Source organism: Ursus americanus, chromosome 31 (genome assembly GCF_024610735.1).
Source record: "Ursus americanus isolate L20-20 chromosome 31, mUrsAme1.1.p, whole genome shotgun sequence".
Classification (NCBI taxonomy): Eukaryota; Metazoa; Chordata; class Mammalia; order Carnivora; family Ursidae; genus Ursus; species Ursus americanus.
In genome coordinates, this window is record NC_142157.1 from 19,253,911 (window position 1) to 19,279,000 (window position 25,090).

General features: G+C 38.8%; 1 protein-coding gene across 1 annotated transcript in view; it reads right to left on the bottom strand.

Annotated features, from left to right (window-relative positions):
• The window catches only part of PLXDC2 (plexin domain containing 2), a 432,662-nt gene that overhangs the window by 253,687 nt on the left and 153,885 nt on the right, over window positions 1-25,090 (bottom strand). The window contains exon 2 of the mRNA XM_045787429.2: window positions 9,566-9,777. Within this exon, the coding sequence (XP_045643385.1) occupies window positions 9,566-9,777 (212 nt within the window). The remainder of the gene's footprint in view (window positions 1-9,565; window positions 9,778-25,090) is intronic.

A 25,090-nucleotide genomic window follows, 5' to 3' on the forward strand; every position in this document is an offset into this window, starting at 1 on the left:
CAATTTAAGAGCTCAGGCTTGAAATACCATATAGAAAATAGCTCAAAACAACTGTCCCCAAGGGCTGCAGAGTTCAATCCCTCTCTTGTTTCAAGACGGATTCAGACATCTATGTGTCACTGGGGCATGAACAGAAAGGTTTTCTTTCAGGGATACACAAGAAGGAAATGAAGGTAGCCTCTTTTCATTCGGAATGTTAATCACCCTTTCTTAAAAGGACCTTCATATATTTGATGCCTTCCTTAATACAGAATATAGAGTGCCACATTAACAAATTTCTTTACGACCGATGCAAAAGTGATGGGTATGAATATACATATATGCATGCTTGGTTATAAAGAGACCCTTATCTGCCTTAAAACTGCTTCTGAAATACAAGGTGAAGTGAAAGTCCCCTGAATACTTAGTAAAAATATATTATACATCATTGCTTACCAATAAAAATGCCACTTTTCATGCCTTAACTTTAAATAGTCAGAAAATTTTAGGTGTCTCTTGTATTTGTAATGCCCAGCTCATCGGTCACGTATAGACCTAGTGGTGTTTCTGTCTAAGTCACAATATTTGGCAAAGACCCGTGAGATACCTCTGACAAAGGTCCACAGAAACTTACGCATGTCACATAAAATTACAGAACATCAGTGTTTATCAGAGTAGTCTTTATTTTTCCAAAGCACTGGTGCTACATGACAGAATGCACATTAATTTGTTAGATAAAATGAATGGCAAAGACTTGGTGTGATGTAGTGTATTCAACTGGTATTAGTATCTCTAAAAATTAAGGAAGTTTGCAGCATAAGGGCTGGCAGATTCATTATGCTACCAATCTTCATGGGCATAAGCAGTGGCCCCAGTACTCCCCCAGATGTAGTAATAAAAATCATGTTATTAACAGGCCTGTGCCGACCCAGACCTATTTAATCTTTGAGCTATAATCACTTTATTATTCTGTTTCTGATTCTGAAGAAACAAAAATCACAGAAAAAACGAGTCCTTAAGGCGCAACACATCAATATGAAATGGGGCTGCCCAGGGAATGACCCCAGAAGCTGTCTACTGTTGCCCAGAAGCTACGTATCTAAGGAGACAGGTTATGCACCCCACAGCGAGATGGGCTCAGCCTGAGCTCAACTTTCTGTGGCACCTGTAACCCCAGCCCAGGTGCTGGACTTTTCTAAAGGGCTGGCAGGTAAGCCTGCCTTCTGGGGCTTGATCCTCGAGTATTCTTTTAAAAAAGATCTTATTTATTTATTTGAGAGAGAGAGGGAGAGAGTGCGCACCCAAGAGAGAGCACAGATGGGGGGAAGGGCAAAGGGAGAGGGAGAAGCAGACTCCCTGCTGAGAGGGAGACCCATGCAAGGCTCGATCCCAGGACCCCGGGATCATGACCTGAGCCGAAGGCAGATGCTTCACTGACTGAGGCACCCAGGTGCCCTGATCCTTGAGTATTTATTTCCCCTGTGCAATGCCAGTCTCTCGCTTCTCCAATAAAGAGGAAAACCAAATGGGACACAGCCCTGCCTGGAGCACTGTCCCACAGCCCCTTCTCCATGGGCTGCCTAGAGAGTACGGGACTCAAGCATCTGCTGGCTTTTGTGCTCCTGACTTCTGGCCCATACTTAGTGGCCACTTGCTCCTTCACCCTGAGCCCCTTGCTCGACATATAAAAACTGTACATGTTCTGGACTACCAAAACAATCTGTTTTTTCAGCAAGATTTTTTTTTAAATCAATCTAGATAAAGATCTAGACCTATGGCATTAAGCAATACTATAATTTTTGATATTGAAAATAATAATTTTCATAAAAGTGTGTTTTAAATGTCCCATTGGAAGTTGGTCTGGACAAAGAGGAAAAATAAGATTGCAAGATGATACAAAAAAATTCAACTGATTAGCAGTTACCTGGTGTGTTCCCTCTGTTAGGAGTTTCTTCTCACTGCCCTAGTTAATACAAAGAAAGGCAGACAATATAACAGGGTCCTCATGAATGGGCAGGAAATTGAGGTAGGCAAAACTCTGTGCAATATTTTTACAACTAACCTAAGGAGTCTGGTAGGGGGAGGTTAAATATGGTGTCTCTCTTTGTACATGAAGAACAGAAGAATATTCACTCTCAAACATAATTCTTGTTCTGAAAATAAATTATATGACTAACACACTTAATAATTTTACAACCTGGATGTATCACTTCGAAGACTATTTCCACGCCATTATTGCAAGTAAACTCAATTAGCTAACAGTGAAGCATCATAGAGATAATTCAGTTATTCTTTATGGAACTCTTTGAAGGACGGTTATGGATCTTTTTTCATTTTTGTTTCAATAGAGAGCTGGCATATCAAGCTAAGAATAATCTATAATTGAGCAAGATATATGATACTCTATTTTAATCCTCATTATCTTTTTAGAGGATGAGCAATAATTGCAGGTAAGTTCTGCCTGATTTACTATTTTCAGTGTGATTTCTTCTTTGAAGACTAAAAGTCCTCACAGTCCAGAAGAAACTAAATGGGATTAAATCAGAAGTTTAAAACTAGGTGTTTTTGCCGATTATCAAAACAGAAGGAATTAAAATAGACTTTGTTATCAGGTAACATACAACCTTAGGCAATATGGAGTTGCAGACATGAGGCCAATTCCCAACCTATATGAGATGGGAGATGTCAAGGGCGTAACAGGTCACCCTTCCAGGGAAGGAGATGACGGGGACCCAAAAGTGACTCTCAGCATCAAGCAAGCACCAGAGGTGGGGCAAGACTTCAGTCACAGTGACTGATGTAAATTAATGAGTAGAAATCGGAGTATTTCTGAAATTCTTATGTTCATCCGTAACTTTCCTCTAACCACCATCTCATTTTACCTGACAACAATTCTCATCTAAATTTAATTAATCTTTTCATCCCTCAGATTTGGGCTTTTGGATGCAGTTTCCACTCAGGCCCCCGCCCCCAGTAGTATTCTAGGAGCCTCAACGCAATCCTGCTTTTCCCTATTTAAAATCTTTCAGTAGCTTCCAAGTACCTTCTTGATCAATTCCATGTATCTTACCACAGTGTTATCTGAACACTTGTGTCCCCCCCAAATTCATATGTTGATACATAGTCCTCAATGTGATGGCATGTGGAGGTGTGGCCTTTGGGACGTGATGAGGTCATGAAGGCGGGGTCCTCAAGAATGGAATGAGTGCCCTTATAAAAGAGACTCCAAAGAGCTTTCTGGCCCCTTCAGCCATGTGAGGACACAGAAGAAAGACAGCCCTCCATGAACCAGGAAGTGGGCTCTCCTCAGGCACCTAACCTGCCAGAAGCTTGATTTTGGACTCCACAGACTACAGAAATGTCAGAAATAACTGTTGTGTGAGCCCCTAGTCTCCAGTAATTTTGCTAGAGGAGCCTGAACAGATCAGGACACATTGTCTAAAAGGGAGTTTAAAGCCTTGGCCCTGCCTATCTGTGCAAAACTCTCTGTCTAGAAATACCTTGATGCTTGGCTATCTTCTAACGCTCTCTTCCTCACATGGTTCAGATGACACCTTGTCTCTACGTTAATCCTGGCTCTCTCCAGAATAAGGGGAATCTTCCTCTGGGTGCTGATTAACTTATGCAGGGCTTCTCCTTTGCAATCACACACCCTCCCAATGCTTGCTTTCTCATCTTCTGTGGAACCAAATCTGACACCTACATTGCATTTGGGAAACTTCAATTCACTCTTGAGTCAAATAAGTGTGCTTCTCCAGGATTAACCTTAGCCCACTCCCTTCACACAGCTTTCTGATTCTACAACCACATACTGAAGCCTCTGAAAGTTTAAGATCTCCTAAAATGGAAATGCCTCATTAAAAAAAAAAAAAATCTACACCAGCTTTTCACATTCATAATAAATATAGTAGCAGCGTTACTCAGTATCAGGTGATACTTTTCTTTCTTTTGGAAAATGTCACAAATCTGCACTATCACGTTCTTCTCATATATAAGTATTATCTTCTATGAGTTCATTGAGCAAAACAGTGGCCCAAGGAAAGAATCAGCATGGTTGTATTCTGCATATTTTCCTTACTCTATTTCTGTGAAATGGGATGATGTGTCTTATTACTACCCCATATTTAGATTTATTTTTGTGATTGTCAGGACTTTGAAATTGAGAAAGCTTACTTCGACTTGAGACACAGAAGCAGTAAGACTTCCATTAGCTAAGAATATTCCGATGTATCTCTACACTAGAAACATACTAGGGATTCTGCCCTTATGGGGCATTACGGAATGTCTTTTTCTTTATAAAACAATCATCAAACCAATCACAATCTCTTTTAGATTAAGTACTTGCCAGTGGCTTTTTTTCCTTTCAAGTAGATTGTTTAATTATGGACTGCAACAAAATATTAGAGCATATATAATAACCTTACGTGCAGCAATTAGCGATTGCTAACTTTTTAAAGAAGTGTATTGCAAAATTTATAAAAATAAGATGCAGACACCATTGGAAATGTGCTACAGCAGAAGATGAAAAAGAGTTTTTACATATGCATCTAGAAGAAAAACAGTCGGTCTCTGGATTTTGGTTATATCCATCACACATATTTGCTGACCATTCTCAATTATAACTTCCTCAGATAACAGCTTTAATGTGAAGATAGATGATATAATTGCTGGATATACCTGCAATTTTTAATTTGGTACCAAAATGAGAAATCCACAAGACATGTTGTTGGTAGGCAACTCAATTTAACCTAAGATTTTTCAGAACATTTGTATCATCAATAGCGAAATCTGCTTTGTGGTCTAACTCTCTGCAACTCAAAGTGTGGCCTGTGGTCTGGCCACACGTGCAACCCCTGAGAGGCACTGGGCTCGCTCACAATTTCTGAGTCACTCTGGATCATGGAGCTACACTTCTATGATCCATAAACCTTATTTTGAAATATTTCCTTCTTCAAGTCATCCCAGTGCTTTTGAATTAAGGCAAAAATAAATAAATAAATAAATAAAAATCACAGTTGACAATCCTTTGCGGGAACATTTTCATTGTCCTAAGACGGGGAAGATGAAGTTCAAAATACTGCATGGGAGTAAGCGACAGAAACCGACAGAAACTCCCATGTTTGGTTCAGTGCGTGAGAAAGGAATTAGTGACGGATTTCTGTAAAGCAAAGAACTGTAAGTTACCAACACAGTGACGGGGAGTCGGCTGATGAAACTGATCTCCATGAGGATCAGTAATTCTCACCCAACACTGCTTAGGCCCTTCAGCCAGCAACAAGGTGAACACACACATGAGCTGTTCACCCCTGCTCGGGTCCCTGGGGCCACGGGATTCACTGAAGCCTGCCCTAACACGGCTCAATCATGCACGCAACTCAGCCTTACCCGAATGTCTTGGGAGCCCTTGTAGTCCCAAAGGAATTACAAAAAGTAGCACACCAGTGACTGCTCTAATTCCCTGTCAGAAGAAGGAACCGTTCTTCTTGTGTGACCAAGCGGTTATATGTCCACGCACGGAGAAAGTACAAGAAGAAAAGGCTGGCCTAGGTCAACATTCAGATCAACAGAGGCATTTGCCAGCTGTTGAGTCCCTACTTACTCATCAGGAAATACAAACGGTTTCAAAACCATTTATATTTTCAGGGGAAGAAAAAGAAAGAGAAAGAGAGAAAGAGAGAAAGAGAGAAAGAGAGAGAGAGAGAGAGAAAGAAAGAAAGAAAGAAAGAAAGAAAGAAAGAAAGAAAGAAAGAAAGAAAGAAAGAAAGAAGGAAGGAAGGAAGGAAGGAAGGAAGGAAGGAAGGAAGGAAAGAAAGAAAGAAAGAAAGAAAGAAAGAAAGAAAGAAAGAGAAAGGAAGGAAGGAAGGAAGGAAGGAAAGAAAGAAAGAAAGAAAGAAAGAAAGAAAGAAAGAAAGAAAGAAGGAAAAGAAAGAAAGAAAGAAAGAAAGAAAGAAAGAAAGAAAGAAAGAAAGAAAGAAAACAATGACAACAACAACAAGAAACTTCTACTGGAAGAATTTTCCAGTTTTCCAGTCCCTCTGTTATCTGTTCTTGTGCAGAGCCAGAAAAAATACTGTCACCAAGTTCAGAGAATAACAGCCTTTGTTGATGTCTGAATGAATTTGTGCCAGAATAGTAAATATGCTATTGTCTTTTGTTTTTGTCTTTGGTGCAAGTGGGGTATAAAGTCTAGACAACGGCAGAAGCAGGGGAGCAAATGTACGGGAATGCCATTCTGGGAGGCTGAAGTCTCACTGGGATACAAATTATTTTCACAGCCACTAACTACAGTCAGGGCTCTGGGACAAAATAATTCCCTTTCTTGACATCAACTCTGGAAGCATCTAAGGGAAAAAGCACACATTGTCTTTCATGCTCATTGCTTGTATTAAATGATATAAATCAAAATGCTTATTCCTAAGAGATAAGAAAGACCTTGTCAGAATGCCCGGCGCAGAGTAGCCACTCTATCACCATTTGGTTCCTTTCTTCCTTATTTCTGTTTAACTCAATCAGGCAAAAATATTTTCCCTAAAAGAGACACAACAACGTTCAAAAATGCCATTTCGAGGGCCAGGATAAATAAACTATGCAGAAGAGTTTCAGATGTAGGCTTTTGGTTCCAGAACTAGAGGTAGTGCCAAGGAGTGACTTATGGGACTTTAGTCCCCAATAATCTCCATCAATCCTCAGAACGCCATCAGAATAAATAAACTTTTCGAATAAAAGCAGCTATCTTGTTATGAAATCTAGCTTCAAGAGAAGTCCCCTTCCTGCCAGATTGAAACCCTGAAGTCACTCTCGCATCGACATTGGGATGCTGCCACTGTCCAAAATCATTACCTAATCGAAGTACCATTTACTTTTCCTTATATTAGAGGAAGCAAAGTCAGTAGAAAGAATAAACCTTGGGAGCTGAGCAAGCCGGGGTTCAAATACCAGCTCCTTTATTCGTTAATGGAAGAGCTTAGGGAAAACACTAAACCTAAATCTGAAATTGCCCTCATGTAAAATCACCGAGATTACCCAGTGAACCAGGAGACACAAATCTCAGGAGGCTGATGTCAGGACGAGGCAAGATGATCTCCATATGGCACCTGGCACATTTTAGCACCGAGTGATCACCCAGCATACAGCTCCCTGCACCAGCACCATCTTCCTTCCTTCGTTTCACTGATTCAGAATCCCTGACATTACACGATCTCCTCTATTAAGGTAGAAAGGAGGAAAACTGGCTGAATAACAACATCATGGCTATAACAACAACTGGGATTGTATTTTGAAGAGTGTTCATACATCCCTGGAGCAAAAGGATTTTCTATTTTACGAATGATTCAGAAAATTCAGCATCCTGCATAGAGATCACGGAGTTCTAGGAATGTGTTCTCCCCTTTCAATCTCAGGGAGCTATGAGTTCTGGGCAGAGAGTAAACACCTCTGCTTCTGTTCAGCGCTCCTTTCTTTATGCTGCACCCCAGCTAAAGGGTGCTCAGGGAAGAATTATGATGCCCTCTCCGAGTTGCTATAACAACAGTGTTGCCAAAATAGCAGGCACTCTGCAGGAGTCAGAATAGCCTCTTACAGATATTATATGACTTCTGCTCCTGGCACTCCTCTGTTGCCTGTTAAGGGGCCTGGCTGGGCAGGCAGGGACCACCAGAGTCACATGCTAGGAGATGGACGGGGTTTTGAAAATTGCTGGGCCTCTCACATATACGGACTCCCAACGGCCTATGCTTCAGATCTTCTGAAGATTCCTCTCACTATGCGGGAACGAAATGATGCCTTGATACTATTTGGAGAATGATGCAGTGTCTGTTTCATGAAGTTGAGTTCTTTTCCTAAATAATGAGTATTTCAGGACAGTAAAAAGAATCTTGTCTGGTTCTGAAAACGTATAAACCTGCCACCAGGGAGAAAAATAGGAACTAAACCTTGAGATGGAGAGAGAATATTCAAACAGACAATGGCCACACCATGGATGACAATAGAAGTCTGACCTCCAACCTCTACAGCAAGCAGTCCAGGGAGCCAGAACGCAGCCTTGGCAGCGATCAGCCCAGAATGGGCAGGAACTGATGAACGACTGACAGCCTTCCTATTTTGCATCCCCGGGTCCAACTCAGTATAAGACAAATATGTTCCCCAAATCGATCACATGAGATGTTCTGCTTCTAATTAGCCCACCTTCAGCTCCTTCGTGTCAACAACGTCCAATGAGAGCAAACCTGAAGACTTCTCTCTTTTTTAAAGACGTAAATATTTATTTGAGAGAGAGAGAGAACGAGCACACGAGTGTGCTCACGCGCACAAGTGGGGGGAGGGCAGAGGAAGAGAATCTTCAAGCAGACTCCCTGCTGAGCACAGAGCCCTAAGCAGGGGCTCAATCTCAGATCCCTGAGATCATGACCTGAGCCTACAACAAGAGTCAGACACTTAACTAACTGCGCCAACCAGGAGCCCCATCCTTCTCTTTTTTAAGTGAGAAACTTTCCCACTGCCCTGCCTGCTTTTGAGTCTCTGCCAGAGGGAAGTGATGGAAGCTGACTCTTGCTAGAACAAACTGAATAAATAGCCTCCATTCTCATTTGCGTGTTTTTTTTTTTTTTTTTTTTTTTTTTTTTTTTTTTTGCTTATTTCCATAAGATCGACCTGTTTGTTTTTGTTAGATTGAGTGAACGAACAGGATCGTATTTTATGATTTGCAATGCTAAGGACTATGGGAATTTCAGCAATGTAATACCACCCCTGAGGCCTCTGGGCAACCTTACAGTCTGCCCCAAATGTGTCCTCAGCGAACTTCCATACTCATCACACCCATCTCCAGCCGTCCTCCTTCCACTTCATAGCTCCAACCATAACAAAGAATTGCTTACAGTCACAGAGTGAATGACCATTTCGGTTTGCCCAGAACTGCCTTGTGTTTAGCACTGAAAGTGCTCTGTGCGAGGAAAGCACTCAGCCCTGGGTAAACTGGGACAGCTGGTCACTCTAGGAGACTCTCCGGCGTGCCCCAGCATTCTAAGACTCGGCCATTACAGATGCAATTCACTCTGCCAGGAATCTCGTTTCTCACTACTGACAGGAAATCGACCTGGTGAACCCCCCTTGACCCGCCAAGCCTCTGCCTAAATGCCCGCTCCCAGGCTCAGCCTCTTTGACAATGGCCCACCCAGGGCCCAGACAGGTGATTTCTCCCTCCTCCACACCATGCTCCAGCTTGTATATATCCTTGTACATATCACGTAGCATACAGCTGATCTGGTTACACAGCGACCTTCTCGCGGGCAAGTGCTGTATCGCGTTCCTCTTCATGTCTCCTCACTGTCATCATCACGGCAAGTTTTTCTGTTTCATGATTAAATGTACTTAGCTATTATGTGTTTACTTATTTAATATAGTTACAATTATTGATTACTAAATTACCGAATATTAACTCATTATTTATTAATGAGTTAAATAGATCCTTACAAAAAGTCCTAAAGCTTTCAACTGAGCTTAAGTTAGAGCCTATACATACGTGGAAGTGGGGTGCCTTACAGGAAATACATTCGTCAATGCATTTCGGTTACCCAGATTATTTACCTACCTCAATCTGGGTGGTGTTGTCCTGCCCAACGTCCAGCAGCAGGTCCGTGAAGCCTCTGGGCTCTGGGGAGTCTTGGCCCATGCTTGCTCGGTTGGAGTCTACCGCCTTGAGAGAATCTAAGCTCCTTTTCCACCGGTGGCTGAATGCACGTGTGTCCACTTCCACTTCCTCCTCTGTTTGCGGGAAGACCTGAGCAACTTGATATGGCCAATCTGTTTGAACAAGAAATAAAATAATGAGTTACTACTTGTTATGAGTCATACACATCCTAGCTAATAGAGCAGAAGACTAATTTTGCTAGTCATGAAGACAGGAAACTAACTCCTCACAGTGAAATCTGTTCAACTGTAATAGTTTTGAGTTGGTATGAACATCTCTGAGAGGAATGCAATTTTAAAACACACCATAAGTCATGACAATGGTTAATGTGCAGATCAGCAGAGTCCCTAAAACAGATGTGCAGCCCTAAAGCAATGCATTTTTATTCTCTCCCCTCCCCGCCCTCCAAGCACACACTTCATAAACTATTCTCTAGCTGTTCTGAGAAAATAAGCTACAGTCCGAACAAAGGAATGAAACCTAGTGACTCTTAGCACATTGGAAAATAAAAGTCAGACATTATTAACTTGTGAGCTTATGTTCCTTTCTCGCAAGTTCTGCTGGGCAGCAAAGAGGCAACAATGTATTCGAATGGGTTAAATAATACGTGGAATGATCTTCGTGTAAATGTGCTGACCTGCCTTGTAGCTCACCGGTCAGATTGGGTTCATTGCCTACCTCATTTAATAAGTAACACCCTCAGGAGGCATCACAAAGGCTCTTATTCATTTGTGCCGTTCTCACCTTGGACTCTTGTCAGGGTGGTGAAGGATGACAGTGATAGGCACTTAGAGAAATGGATGGGAAAGCAAAGAGACCAAATCACAAAGGTATTTTAAAGCCATCAGCAGGGACTGGCCTTGCTGACCCAGCTCATCCTACTACTACAGGAGGGAAAATAAGATTTAATCATTACTCCTAGTCTTTCATTTCAGTAGGTCAGTAGGGGAAGGTGTATCACAAGTATGGGAAATTCAGTTTCTGACCAAGAGGAACAGTCTTCTTCTACGCAACTATTACCCAGAGATAGGAATTGACAGCCTTTATAACTGGCAGGATACCGGTTCAAAAAGGGCTAAGAAAGCAGTCATTTAATTATAGCTGTGATGTTGCCCTCAATAACATTCCAAGAAACGAAAATGTATTTAATGTGACTTATAACACCACGGTATCAGCTACTTAGAACTCTAATAACTAAGTTAAGGCTACCATTACTAATCACATACAAACGCTCTAAAATATTTCCCTTTCAACTCAGAAAGGTGCTAATAATTCTTCTAGACAGAAGGATATTCTTTAGTTTCAACATGAACTTAAAAGATCCCTCACTGCTTCACGCCTTGGTGGATACAGCCCAGAGAAAAATACCACCATAGTGTTGGTAATCTAGACTTTTCCTTGGGCTCATAGAATATTAGAGCTTAAAAGAACTGTGAAGACAGAAATGGCCAAGAGCTCCAAAAAGAGGAACCCAAGAGCCATGGAAATGTAGCACCATGCACAATTCACAGAATTGTTGGAAGGCTGAAAAATCTCATGTACATAAAGGGTTGATCATGTTCCCCCGACACACACAGTAAATATCCAATAGTTATGTCTAATGAGTATTGTCATCATCACTGTAGAAAGTGTTTCTGTTTTAACTCTGTTGTCCCACTGGCCTTTGAATGGTCCTGAGTAAATGTCTGTTGAATGACTGATGGATAAATGAACTATTGACAGTCTCTTTGGAGCAAGAATGATTGAACCAGCCAGAATTAATGGAAGAGGGGCGCCTGGGTGGCACAGCGGTTAAGCGTCTGCCTTCGGCTCAGGGCGTGATCCCGGCGTTATGGGATCGAGCCCCACATCAGGCTCCTCCTCTAGGAGCCTGCTTCTTCCTCTCCCACTCCCCCTGCTTGTGTTCCCTCTCTCGCTGGCTGTCTCTATCTCTGTCGAATAAATAAATAAATTCTTTAAAAAAAAAAAAATTAATGGAAGAAATACTGTACAAGGATTCAAAAGACCGGGGATGGAATTTTTTGTTAGGTTTCCTGGATATGGGGTCCAGAATAATTTACAAAACTCTGTGCTTTGGTTGCCCTATATTTTAAATGGGAATGAAAATACCTTACCTGCGAAAGCAGAGAGCTTTTCCTGAGGATGTGTCAGGCTCTAAGACCTATGATTCTAGGCAAAGCTACATAAAGCAATTTTATTTGCTTTATTTATACATCCTGCCTCATTACCAAAAATACATGAGGCAGCTTACAACAAAAGTAAGCAATAAGGTTTTATAATAACCAGATAAGACCTGCTAGCCCAACACTTAGGTTAACTTTAGAGGCGTGCATTTGTCCTGCAATGAGGGTGGTGGTGCTCTGAATACAAATAATCATATCAGAACAACTGAAAATCTATACGGAATTCTTGTTGGAACGTCAATCTAGGTAAGAAATGTAGCCAATATAATGCAGTTAATAGACTAAATGCTCCTGGATTTAAAAATCATTTTGTTTTGTTTTTAAAGATTTTATTTATGTATTTGACAGAGAGACACAGAGAGAGAGGGAACACCAGCAGGGGGAGAGGGAGAGGGAGAAGAAGCCTTCCCATGGAGCAGGGAGCCCCATGCGGGGCTTGATCCCAGGACCCTGGGATCACCCGAGCCAAAGGCAGACGCTTAATGACGGAGCCACCCAGGCGCCCCTAAAAATGGTTTTTAAAAAGAATCACACAAAGGGAACAGCTCCAAACAGAGGTTTGTCATTTCTCTAAAATGTAAATCAGGAAGTCAACCTAAAACTTCAAATAATTAATCTTTATTAAAATCTTCAAAACAGAATTTCAAAACAACTCTTGGTTTCTTTGAAATGGGTGCTATTGTTGGATATTAACTGCCTGATATTAATGTTATTATTATCTTTCCAGAGATTTAGAATACCAGACAAAATATGGTACTTTCCATGATGCCTTTGGGCCAGTAATGTCACACTAACCCCTATGATTCCCGCACAGAGCAGGAGGAGACAGAATAAGCAACACTGGAGGGGCTGTCTGCACAGAAAGTCTACTTCTCAACTTCCTTAAGTTCCCTTTTTCTTTTTTCCCCTGCCTTCTTACCCTAGAGAACACATGAAAAGGAGCTTCAAGACTTAGGGGTGATAAATCCCATATTCTCCACTATTAAATTAATTAAACAAAGTGACCATCAGATTGAGGTGGTTCTTGATACCTTAGACGCATTCACAAGCAAACCAACACCTAGACCTGTAAACGCCTCCAGGTTAAGAAATCAAAACCGAGAGGCGCCTGGGTAGCGCAGTTGTTAAGCGTCTGCCTTCAGTTTGGGGCGTGATCCTGATGTTCAGGGATTGAGTCCCACCTCGGGCTCCTCTGCTGGGAGCCTGCTGCTTCCTCTCCCACTCCCCTGCTGTGTTCCCTCTCTCGCTGGCTGTCTCTCTGTCTCATAAATAAATAAAATCTAAAAAAAAAAAAAAAAAAAATCAAAACCGAAGGATAACCAGTCTCACACAGCCGACTAGGGTTCTCTGAAGCAGGTAACAGCTTAAGCCAATCTAACAGTTTTCTTGCTTTGCTCCTGCCTTTTTCCCCATACAAGTCTCTCCCCTAGCTGCTGTCATTGGAGCCCTCCTGATCACGTCTAGCTCAGCGCTGCCAGAATGAAGTTGATCTTTGCTCGGGTACATTCTTGAAATTTTTTAATATGCCTCAGTTTACCTTTGAATACCACTCACGTTGAAATTTGGGATGTCCGATTAATGTGTCAAATTCTTGTTTTCGTCATGAACATTCGAACTAATGCTTTAGCAGGATGACTGGGGAAGGACAATTTCACGGGCAGGGAGACCTCCTGTAGAAGGCATGCTTACATGCTTATTACTGTGGCGACTACAAGGGTAAGTCCCTAGACAGCTATGGGGTTTGGGTGGGGATTCCCCCACCCCCTGAATTTTTAGCAGTGTTTCATAATTTTTTTCTCTCTCTTGCTTCATGGTCACATTCACAGCAAATTGCAGCTGTTGATTGGTTTGCTTGCATTATATGGACATGCTTGCTCCTCCTAGAATTTGCTCACTTCAACTTTATCAACCTGTCTCTTGATTACTTGCTGGCTCTCATATTTACAAAGAGTAAACAGGATCTCAGGAAGGAACTGAGGGGTTTTTTTAATAAGAAAATTTGTGAGCTTTAGGGCTTGGCTTCTGTGAATATTCTTTTGGTTGCTATTTTAGAGCTAATTATTTTTCTCTGGTTATGTTATGAATAGTAAGAGGAAACATTCTTATATGCTCATAATTCAGTACTCCATGGTTCATCAAGACTGGAGTATGAAATTGGCTTAGATTTTGATCCCATTTCAGGATGATTTTTAGACAAGATAAAACAAGTCAAGAATGAATGTTTTACAGAAATAAAGACCGAGAAAAATTGGCAAAACCACAGCTTGGTTATCTACATTGTAAACTATTCCTATGAACTTCATGTGCCTTCAAACTCATAAAAATATTTTAAATTATTCTTTAAATCACCACCAAAACGAATTACTCAGAAGCCAGCTAAAGGGATATAAGTAATATAATTTTTCCCTTCCCAGCTGTACTGAAAACAAAAGCAACAGGAGGGATCTTTGAGTAGTCTGGCTGAACAGATTGTTTGCTTTCTGTCCACTGTATGTTAATTAAACCACTGATGGAAAACTTTCAAAGATAATTTTCTCCAACATATTTTGCTGTAGTTGTTAATCACGTAGCTCATGGAAATATTAAATACATCTAAAGACTTCCGTTTGGATATGGTAGAAAGCTTAAAGATATATTTCTGTATATATGTAATATATGAATTGTTCTTAACACATTCTTGAGATTTAACACATTTATTCAGTTAAAACAGCAGATAAACTATTCCTGAAGAAGGTACTTCAATACATTCCAAATAGAACATTATTATGAAACTCAATAACGTCTAGTTAATCTGAGAGTTAAAACAAGAAACTCATGTGTATCCTCATACTATTTTTTGCAAACCCTGCAAGTCTGTTTTGTGCCATCATATAGTGTAAAATAATTTAAAATAAAATAACAAAAAAACTGTGCTGGGCTGGATAGGTTTATATTTGTGTCTTATCTGAACGACTTTATTTAAATAGCTTACATTTAACCAACAGTTACATGTTTAGCCATCGTTATATGTTGAGACCATCTTTACAGTATTTCTTGCATCTTGCATACAAATCATACACACGATACTTGCCAAACCACCAAGAAATCTACATAAATTGACATGCATCTTAGGTAATAGAGATCCATCTGTATACCTTTTGATAAGCATTTTGCTCTACACTTTACAAGTGAACCAAACCACCCCTGTGAATCCCCTGCAGAAACATGAAGACTGTTTACTGCAAACAGATTTTGCTGGCTAGATTCATCTGAGAATAGATGAGAATAGATGAAATGATCTGGTGGAGGTAGATTCCTAAATATGGCTTTGCATCTCAATGTATTGTGGGAGTGAAGATGAAATTCTATACACATGGATATATCCTTGGTTATGTCCAATAATGGAATGACTACACGGTCGGTTTGAGGTTTTGACTGACAGCATCACAGAATAAGACAGCTACAGAAAAGAAGCATACAGAGTGTTCGGTTGAGAGATAGTAAAGGGTTTCACTAGGCCCTAGACATCACAGTCTTTTTAAACTTCCCACATGATTATTTGAGATCCACTGGTTGATAACCACTGCTCCGTGCTCTATTCCCAACACACATGCCTTAGGGCATGTCCTCATAATCTCTTTCTTCCTGTCTGATCTTACTGTCTTCAAACTCTTCCTTCTCCGATCTTTTCTCCATCTGCTACCAGAGATACCTTTCAAAGTTATTTACTTCTCTCTTCTCATTAAAACCTCTAATGGCTCCTTACCACCCATTTCCTTTACCACCTGTAAACACCCCATGCTCTTGTTCTAACCCCTCTCCCCTTTCTTTGCACCCCCACCCCCACCCCCATCATGCCCTATGCTCTCATCACGTACAATTTCTCCATTTCCTCTTTACTTACAATGAATATTGTCACCTTTGCATGGAGGAAAACTCTTTTTCACCCCAGACTTTGGGAAATCTCACAATTCCTTAAAGATCCAGGTCAAATGTTCTCTTGTTAAATGAAGTTTCCCTTTACTCCCCTGGGAGAGCTAGTTGAAGTTTCTATTATAAACCAATACTTCTCTTTACCTGCCACTTTAAACACTCTTCTGCCTATCCCCATTTGAATGTACGATTTTGCAGAAAAGAGTTAACTCATCTGGCCTGAGACAGATATCCTTAGAAAATGCTGTCTCCTGGGGCACCTGGGTGGCTCAGCCGGTTGAGTGTCTGTCTTGGCTCAGGTCCTGATCTCAGCGTCCTGGCATTGAGCCCCACATTGGGCCCCCTGCTCAGCAGGGAGCATGCTTTCTCCCTCTCCCTCTGCCCTTCCCCCTGCTCATGCTCTCTCTGTCTCTCTCTCAAAAAAATAAATAAAACCTTAAAAAAAAAAAAAAAGAAAATGCTGTTTTCAGGGTTAGCCCTTGGCTAAGCGTCTGGAAATTTAGAAGGAGGGTTCCCGCTATTCTCTAACAGATAGTGGCTCACTATGGCTAAACTGTTTGGGCAAACAATATGGTTTATGCTGAACACCTGCCTTCCTTCTGGGAGTCTGGATTCTTGGTACATCCTAGACAGAAGGTGCTTATGTGAACAGCTCCCAGTAAAAACACTGGGCACTGAGTTTCGAACGAACTTCCCTGGTTGATAATATTCTACATGCATCATCATGGCTTGTTGCTGGAAAAATTAAATGTGTCCTATGTGCTCCTGCTGGAGAGAAGTCTTGGAAACTTGCCCTAGTTTCCCCCAGACATTGCCCCAAGTGTCTTTCCCTTGGCGGATTTTGGTTTGTGTCTTTTTGCTGTAATAAATCATAGCCATGAGCACAAGTATATGCTGTAATAAATCATAGCCATGAGCACAAGTATATGCTGAGTCGTCTGAGTCCTCCTAGCATACCACCAAACCTGGGGCTGGCCTAAGACTCCTGACACACAGATATTTCAGATCAGAGATTCTATCTTATTTACATTTTTTGTCCCATCACTATAAGCATGGGCATTGACAGACAGTATGTAAAATCTTCTCAGTAACAAATGAATAACTGAATGAATGATAGACCAAGTTACCCCTCAACTGAGACACAGTCTTAAAGTTCCTGTGTGTAATCTCTTATCTAACTTGTTAAGATTTTAACCACCTTCCTGAGTAGCCAGATAAAAGGGTGGAAGAAGGAGAAAACTATGGCAAAACAAATCTACCACAGCTTTTATTTATCTGACATGAGTTTGACTCAAAACTAGCTCACTGGCCAGTTAGGTGATGTTCAGTAACATTATGGTTGCAGTTTATCTCTCGGTTCTTTTTGGTTGATGAACTCCGTAAGAAATACAACACACGTCTTTGAAGAATGTAGGCATGACCCAGTGAGACTGAAAAGTTATGAAGTAGATGAAACAAGGACAATTTTAAGTTAAAATAGGTGGAGAATTACTCTACAAGTTTGAAGCATTAATAGTTTTCTAATTTTACTATTAAATAAAATAATCAAACTTTTTAATTTTATACAGAAAGACGGAATCCTATGGAAACATTCTTAGCTTTACGAAAAATCATGAATGAGATTTAAGACAAGTTTAAGGTAGTGCTACATATTTACTAAAGTATTAGAAATAAGTACAAAGAATAAAACTTTGTTAACAGTTATAAAAGGTATCTATGCATGGCTTCTAATTACGAATTCATAATAATCACAGTAATATTGGTAACACACACTAAACTTAACTTGGAGTTAAATACAATGCACTGTTCTAAACATCTGCATACATTAATGTATTTGGCAGGTACTATTATTAAACTGTCTTACATAAGAGAAAATCGATGCATATGAGGTTTTAAGTGATAGACTAAGAAAGTAACCAGAGCGAATCCAGAGGTTTGGTCTTGATTATCTAATCTGCCTCTGATTAATTTTTTGGGGGGTCAATTTAGCAATCGGTCACAAACCTTGATGACATGACACAAAGAAACCATCTAAAAGGAAAAAATAAATTAGACAAAAAGTGCTAGTGAAAACAGCAAGAATCTGGAAAAAATCTAGCATGTGAAAACAAAAAAGGAATACAATATCCCATCAAGCTGACTACCGATGGGAGGAAATGAAACAATGGTAATGTAAAAACAGGGCAGAAAGTAACAGCACAATATTGATTATATTTCTTATTATATCTTGAAAGAATGGGAAGTACTGGAAAATAAATCATTGATTTTGTTGTTGTTGTTGAGGATTTTCTATTAACTGCCTAGTAGAAATTTAAGAGAAAAACTGAATTCCTTCAAGTAGATTTCACACGTGTTTTACAGGGATAACCTACTGTTTCATAATAAAAAAAGATGATTATCAAAGAACTTAGGCCATCTGCTGATTTTTCAGATAAATCTGTCAGATTTCAGAGAATAAGCTCATTCCCATATGTACCATAATCTACAAATAATCTCTAAAGACAGGAAATAGCATTTAATTAAATCTGAGAATCTATCGTTTAATAAGATGTTCGAGATTTTCTGTAGAAAACATTGCATGAACTCAGAATCCACATGGAAATTTTAGGTATGTGACCTCCCACTATCTGTAAAATGAAAGGGGGCAGTTTTATAGCCTCTATGGTCCCTCCCAGCTATAAAAGTCTATCATCTACATATTTTAGGATATTTGGGATCCTATTAAATATTCTACATTTATTTTCAGGTTTATTATTTAAATAGTGAAAATTCATATATTATGAGACTTTAGAGTCTCCATAGCACAGTAAAAAAGTAAAACTATTTGGTAAAAATACCTTAACACTTCTATTTATCATTAGCTATCCTAAACTACCTTTGCTGCTTGTGCCTGTATTCAGAATGCCTGCTTTTTTTTTTATTCAAGTTTTTATTTAAATTCTAGTTAGTTAACATACAGTGTAATATCGGCTTCAGGAGTAGAATTTAGTGATTCATCACTTACATATAACACCCAGACTGACTGATTTTAAAATAAGGGCTCTGCCCTAAAAGCTAAGCCCCAATGCATGAAAAGTATAACTCTGCCTGCCAAGGGAGATGGAAAATTCTGTAAACAAGGACTAGTCATGGCCAATAGCTTCTCTGAAAAAAAGGTTGAGTCTTTTGAGCCAGACCAGGCCAGATGGAATCAATTGGTATAATGGTGCCCAGTGTCAAACATTATGTCCAAATGCCTAGGGCCCAAATCACTGAGGGTCTTCTATTAAATTATAGCTGCCAGATGTCTGATATCCTCAGTCTCACTGCATATTGTTATCAGACCATATTCAGTTTGTGGGGTCAGAATCCATAATGGTCCAAAGTTGAGCCCAGGCTGACTTAGCCAATGACCACAGATGACAGCCAATGTATGCATTTCTATCAGACTGTTTTATAGATTTTATCTGATTTAAACCAAATCATACCATTATCAGAATGGCCCCAAATTTCTGTAGGTTAAATGCCCTCTAGAGATTTGTGTGGACTTGGGACAAGTGGTCAATAACACTTGCAATCTCCTCATCACAAAATTATCTTTATTGTTTATGTCTTTTTTTAAACTTACAGCCCTAGGGTTATAAATATAAGGTTACTCTGGGCCTGCATTTTTATTAAAAGATGACTTAAGTTAGTGTAAGACATTCCATATTCTTAGACACAAACCCAGCAGTATTTTTCTGAAATTTAACTGATTATAAAGTTCAAGCTGAACAAATCAACAGATTAACTGCACCTCCATTCCTTACTTGCCCCCAAATAATGAGCAATGCTTTCCATACACTCCAACGATTAAGGAATAAACACCTAGATCTGGGCCCAGCCCTAAGGTGTGGTCTGTTCCCATTAGCTAACCAGATACTAGTTGTTAAATGTTGAATACCATTCCTAGATCCACAAAATCTATATTTTTGAGTTCCCTGCTTTGTGCTAGGGTAGACAATACAGGGTAAACAAAATACAGTCTTAAGATATTCAACTTTGAGACTCAGTCATTACACCAAAACACACAAACACAATAGAAAGCCATTTAAAAATGTCAGGCAAAAAAATAAAAAGTCCTATTTCAGTTTTATATAAATTTAAAAGGCCAGCAGAAAAAAACATCAATAGCACATATCAAGATTAATGTTATATGCACTTCTATTCAATTTTTTGATCTACAAAATGGCAGTCATGTGTGGTTTTCTTGAATATATACAAATTTATCAACCCTAGTAAATTTTTTTAAGGATCAGTCCTCAATTTTAAAAAAAGGACAAATGTCATAAAGAGATAACTTACAGCAAAGAAAATATAGATACTAATATGTTAAAATATTTCACATTATAAAATGTCAGAAAGTCAACACAATTGTTTCATATATTAAGTTCACAAAGATTTATTGTAAAACTGTACTTATCAGTATTTGATAGAGAATTTTTTTTGTAGCAAGTATTGCACTCTCTAATATTGGTAGGTAGATTCAAATTTTAATAAAAATTTCATATTGACAAATTTACAATCTGTAGCAAAAGTCTTCTAGGATTTGATACTATGGAAATATTCTGACATGCACAAAAAGACTTATGAATAAGTATAAAAAACTATATATAATATGATTTGAACTAGGTAAAAGAAAAAATGTATATATATATACAAATACACCAAACCAAAAAAAGAGAAAGAAATACATTATAGTATTATCAGTGCTTTTTTGTGTGTTATACAGGATGGAAGCAGCTACGTTTTTTTTTATTTGTTCCCATGGCATATCATTACTTTATATATCTTTTACAATGTTTTACTTCTTTTTTTAAGATTTATTAATTTATTTTGAGAGAGAGAGAGCACACTCGAGTCAGGGGAGGGGCAGAGGGAGAGGAAGAGAGAGAATCTCAAGCAGATTCCTCGATGAATGAGGAGCCCAACACAGGGCTCAATCTCACAACCCTGAGATCATGATCTGAGCTGAAATCAAGAGTTGGAAGCTTAACTCGCTGAGCCACCCAGGCACCCCAAACAAAGCTATTTTACTTTATTTTATTTTATTTTATTTTATTTTATTTATTTTTAAGTAGTTTCCACACCCAGCGTGGAGTTTATTTATTTATTTTTAAGTAGTTTCCACACCCAGCGTGGAGCCCAACATGGGCTCACAGCCCTGAGATCGATACTTCAGCTGATATCAAGAGTCAGACTCTTAACTGACTGAGCCATCCAGGCGCCCCTACAATATTTTACTTTTATAGTGACGGGAAAAAAAAAAACAACAGCACAGTCTCTACTTTCTGAAGGTCAAATCCAAATATTCTGACTTGGTGAAGTCTTTCATTACCATCAACATATAATTTTCCTAGGGAGAGTTATTATTATTTTTTAAATAATTTTTTATTATGTTATGTTAGTCAACATATAGTACATCTTAATTTTTGATGTAGTGAGGGAGAGTTATTTTAAAGTGATCTCATAGAACTTCATTCAAACCTACTGCTGTGTTTTTCTCGTAATTATTGATGTAATGCCATCTCTATACAAACAGCCATGAACTTGTCCAGGAGAGTTTGTGCTTCTTTCTGTTACTGTAATAAATGGTCACTAAAACTGCTCAGGGTGTCAAGTCTGTTTGTCCCCCTAGGATATGTCATGACATGGCTGGGGTGCTGACCTGGTATTTTCCATCATGACGGCTCTTAAAATGATCTCACTTCTCTGTTTAAATTCTTAGCCTTGAATACTTAAGTATGTGGGGTCATTTCTTGAGAAAATTAGAAGCATCCCTGCCAATTTCTCTGCAATTTCCTACACTTTTCTAACCTCTTCTTCTTTCTTTCTTTTTTTTTTTTTTTAAGGATTTTATTTATTTATTTGACAGAGAAAGAGCACAAGTAGGGAGAGAGGCAGGGAGAGGGAGAAGCAGGCTCTCCGCTGAGCAGGGAGCCTGAGGTGGGGCTCGATCCCCTGGGATCATGACCTGAGCTGAAGGCAGATGCTTAACCAACTGAGCCACCCAGGTGCTCCCTAACCTCTTCTTTTTCTATATATGAACTTCATCAAATAAAAGATGAGTGTTACAACACTATAACTTCAAAATCTTTTAAAATGTTCAGCTAGATTAATATGGTAAAAGAATTTTCCCATTTATTCTATTTCTCACATTTGATTCATATATTTAATGAAATACACCTTTGTACTACCTTAGAACCACAAAGCAATGGGCAAAACTACTTAGCTTTGATATCTCCAAATAACTTTACAGAAAAGTTCTTTCAAAAAAAAGTCACAGGAAAAAGATTTATGCTTCTGAATATCAAAGGCATTGTGAAGCAAGGGTTCATAAATATTGGTTACAGGAGAAACCATATAATTCTTTAAACAAAACTGACACTTTGTTATTTATGTTTAAATATGGAATACTTTATGTGCAAAGATGTTACTTCCTTCATTAAGTAGTTTTTGAGTATTTACTAGCTGATGACTTGCATAATTCATCCACTTACCCAGGTCCCCTTATGATTAACTCAAACTAGTATTAGGGGTGAAGTATCTTGAGATAGAAAAAAATATATTCCAAACAGCCTCTATCATAAGAATGGGACCTTGAAGCCAAAAATCAAGAAAATTATGGGAAATAGAAAGTTTTAACATTAGTATAAATTTAGTTAAGAAGTTTTGGTCTTTCACAAACTGTATCATACTTTTAATACTATATTTTACTCCACGGAATTTGACAAGATTTTTTCACTTTTGTTTGAAAAAGAGACATACGTAAATTTGAATTTCAACTGCCATTCATTCAAATGGCAGTTTTAAAATAAAGTTCTCAAGAATTTCTAAAATGGTATGAATGTCTGGATTTAGTCATTACTTTCTTAAATAACATTCCCTAATTAAATTGTGTGATTGCATATATTTACACTGATTACACAATTTAACTAACATTGTAAATAAACCACAATCAACAAAATTACATTAAAAAGAAAAGTAAGACAGTGAAAACTGTACTAAAATTAGACTTAAATTTCTATGCTATATTCCTAAAATATACAAACCACAGTTGAGGGTTAAGCTACCAAAGTGAGACAGAATCCACAGTAACCTTTCAATCCCTTAGAGATTAGCAGCATTCTGAGACTTTCAGAAGTCAATTGCTTCATTCTCCTTCTTTCTTTGAATTTACCTCTTAGTAAATGCTTTTTTTACCCATACAAACAAATTGCAGATAAACTGAAAAGGTCTCTGCTTTATTTTTATTTATTTATTTATTTATTTATTTATTTATTTATTTATTTATTTATTTAAAGATTTTATTTATTTATTTGACAGAGATAGAGACAGCCAGCGAGACAGGGAACACAAGGAGGGGGAGTGGGAGAGGAAGAAGCAGGCTCCCAGCGGAGGAGTCTGATGCGGAGCTCGATCCCATAACGCCGGGATCACGCCCTGAGCCGAAGGCAGACGCTTAAGGACTGAGCCACTAGGCTCCCCAAAGGTCTCTGCTTTAAGTACTTGCTACAATATACATTTATGTAAAACCTCCCTTCTACCAGTGTGCCGACTTTAGTGCACAACCAAGAAAAAAATCTGAATTTCATAAAATAATTAAAAACCTAAAACTTTCAGGGCAATTGGGTGGCTCAGTTGGTCAAGCTTCTGCCTTCGGCTCAGGTTTTGATCCCAGTGTCCTGGGATCAAGTCCTACATTGGGCTCCCTGTCTCCTTCTGCCCCTCCCCCCTTGCTTATGCTCTCTTTCTCTCTCTCTCTCTCTCTTGCTCTCTCACTTTCTCTTTCAAATAAATAAATAAAATCTTTAAAAAACCCTAAAACTTTCATTATTGGGCAACAACTGCTTGCCAGAGTACTGCCAAAAATTATATTGTGTATCTTCACTAGTGCTCAGAACAATAATAAGATAAGAATTCTTTACTTACAAATAAGGAGTATCGGAGAACATAGATTTAAGAAAACTTGTTCCAGTTAAAAAAAATCCATAAATGATAGACTTTACGCAATTTCCTTACAATAAGTATCTCCTCATTTTATAAAAAAAAAAAATCACTATTCATATAAAAAGGTGAATAACCCGAAGGGCTTTAAAATATTATTAAATTAAAATATTCCTTTCATCTAATATGAAAAATTAAACCATTAAAGAGAAAACAGGAGAAAATTTTAAATACCTATTATTCTGTTCTAGATGTAGGAGGCCGGGTTATCACCTTAGTGAATATCCTTTCTGGATATTTCTCTGCATGTCTCCTTATGTCTTTGTACAAAAAAGTCCGTGTGCGCCTAATGTGTATTGCTTATTTATACACTATACACAAATACTTTTCCATGTTATTGACTATTACTATATTTTATTAACAATCAATGCATAGCATAAACTAATCTTCAATTGTTGAACTTTCAAGTTGGTAGTAAAGCCTACATTTCTGTGAGCAACCTCACTCTTGTTTTTCAGGAATAATTTCTGAAAGGGGGATTTGTACTGTGTTGCACTCAGACTGTTAACCAGTTTACACAGCAGCAGGTCACGAAGATGGGTATCCCATATATATATATATATATATATATATATATATATATATACACACATTTTTTTTTTTGAGAGAGAGCGAGAGCACACATGCATGCAAGGGGTGAGGGGGGGCAGAGGGAGAGAGAGAGAATCTTAAGTGGTTTCATGCTCAGCAGGGAGTCCAATGGTGGGGGGGGGGCGGGGGGGTATCTAAAACCCTGAGATCATGACCTGAGCCTAAATCAAGAGTTAGAGGCTTAACCAACTGAGATACCCAGGGGCCCCATGGTTTTCTATACTTTTCTTTTTAGTGTATACCATTGGGAAACATACTCCATAAATGCGGAAACAAGCTTCTTCCCTTGAGAAGCTCTCTGTTAAAACGTTGTACTGTTGTTCTCTCCTGCTCTTGTGAAAAAATAGCCGCCTCTGTCAGACTGTGCCAATTACATCATAATAGCCTAGTGAATCTTCTGGAGAAATTGTCGTCCCTACAGAAAGAAGTGTGCCGTTCATTTATCCCTAACTGGGAGATTTTTATTTAACAGGCAAAATCCTTATTAAAGTACACATCAAATATTTTCTTTGATCCACATCACCTCTATTGGGCTATGGGATAAAATAATAGCACATTACTTTTATTACAGTAAGTTTTGAAACTTTATAAACATTTTTATAAATTCTACGTTCTGTTAGACATTTTTTTTGTTTAATCATTTGTACTCAGAATAAGCCATAGTAAACTGGTTTTATATTCACAGACATCTAGATATGGCATTAATAAGCCAAAA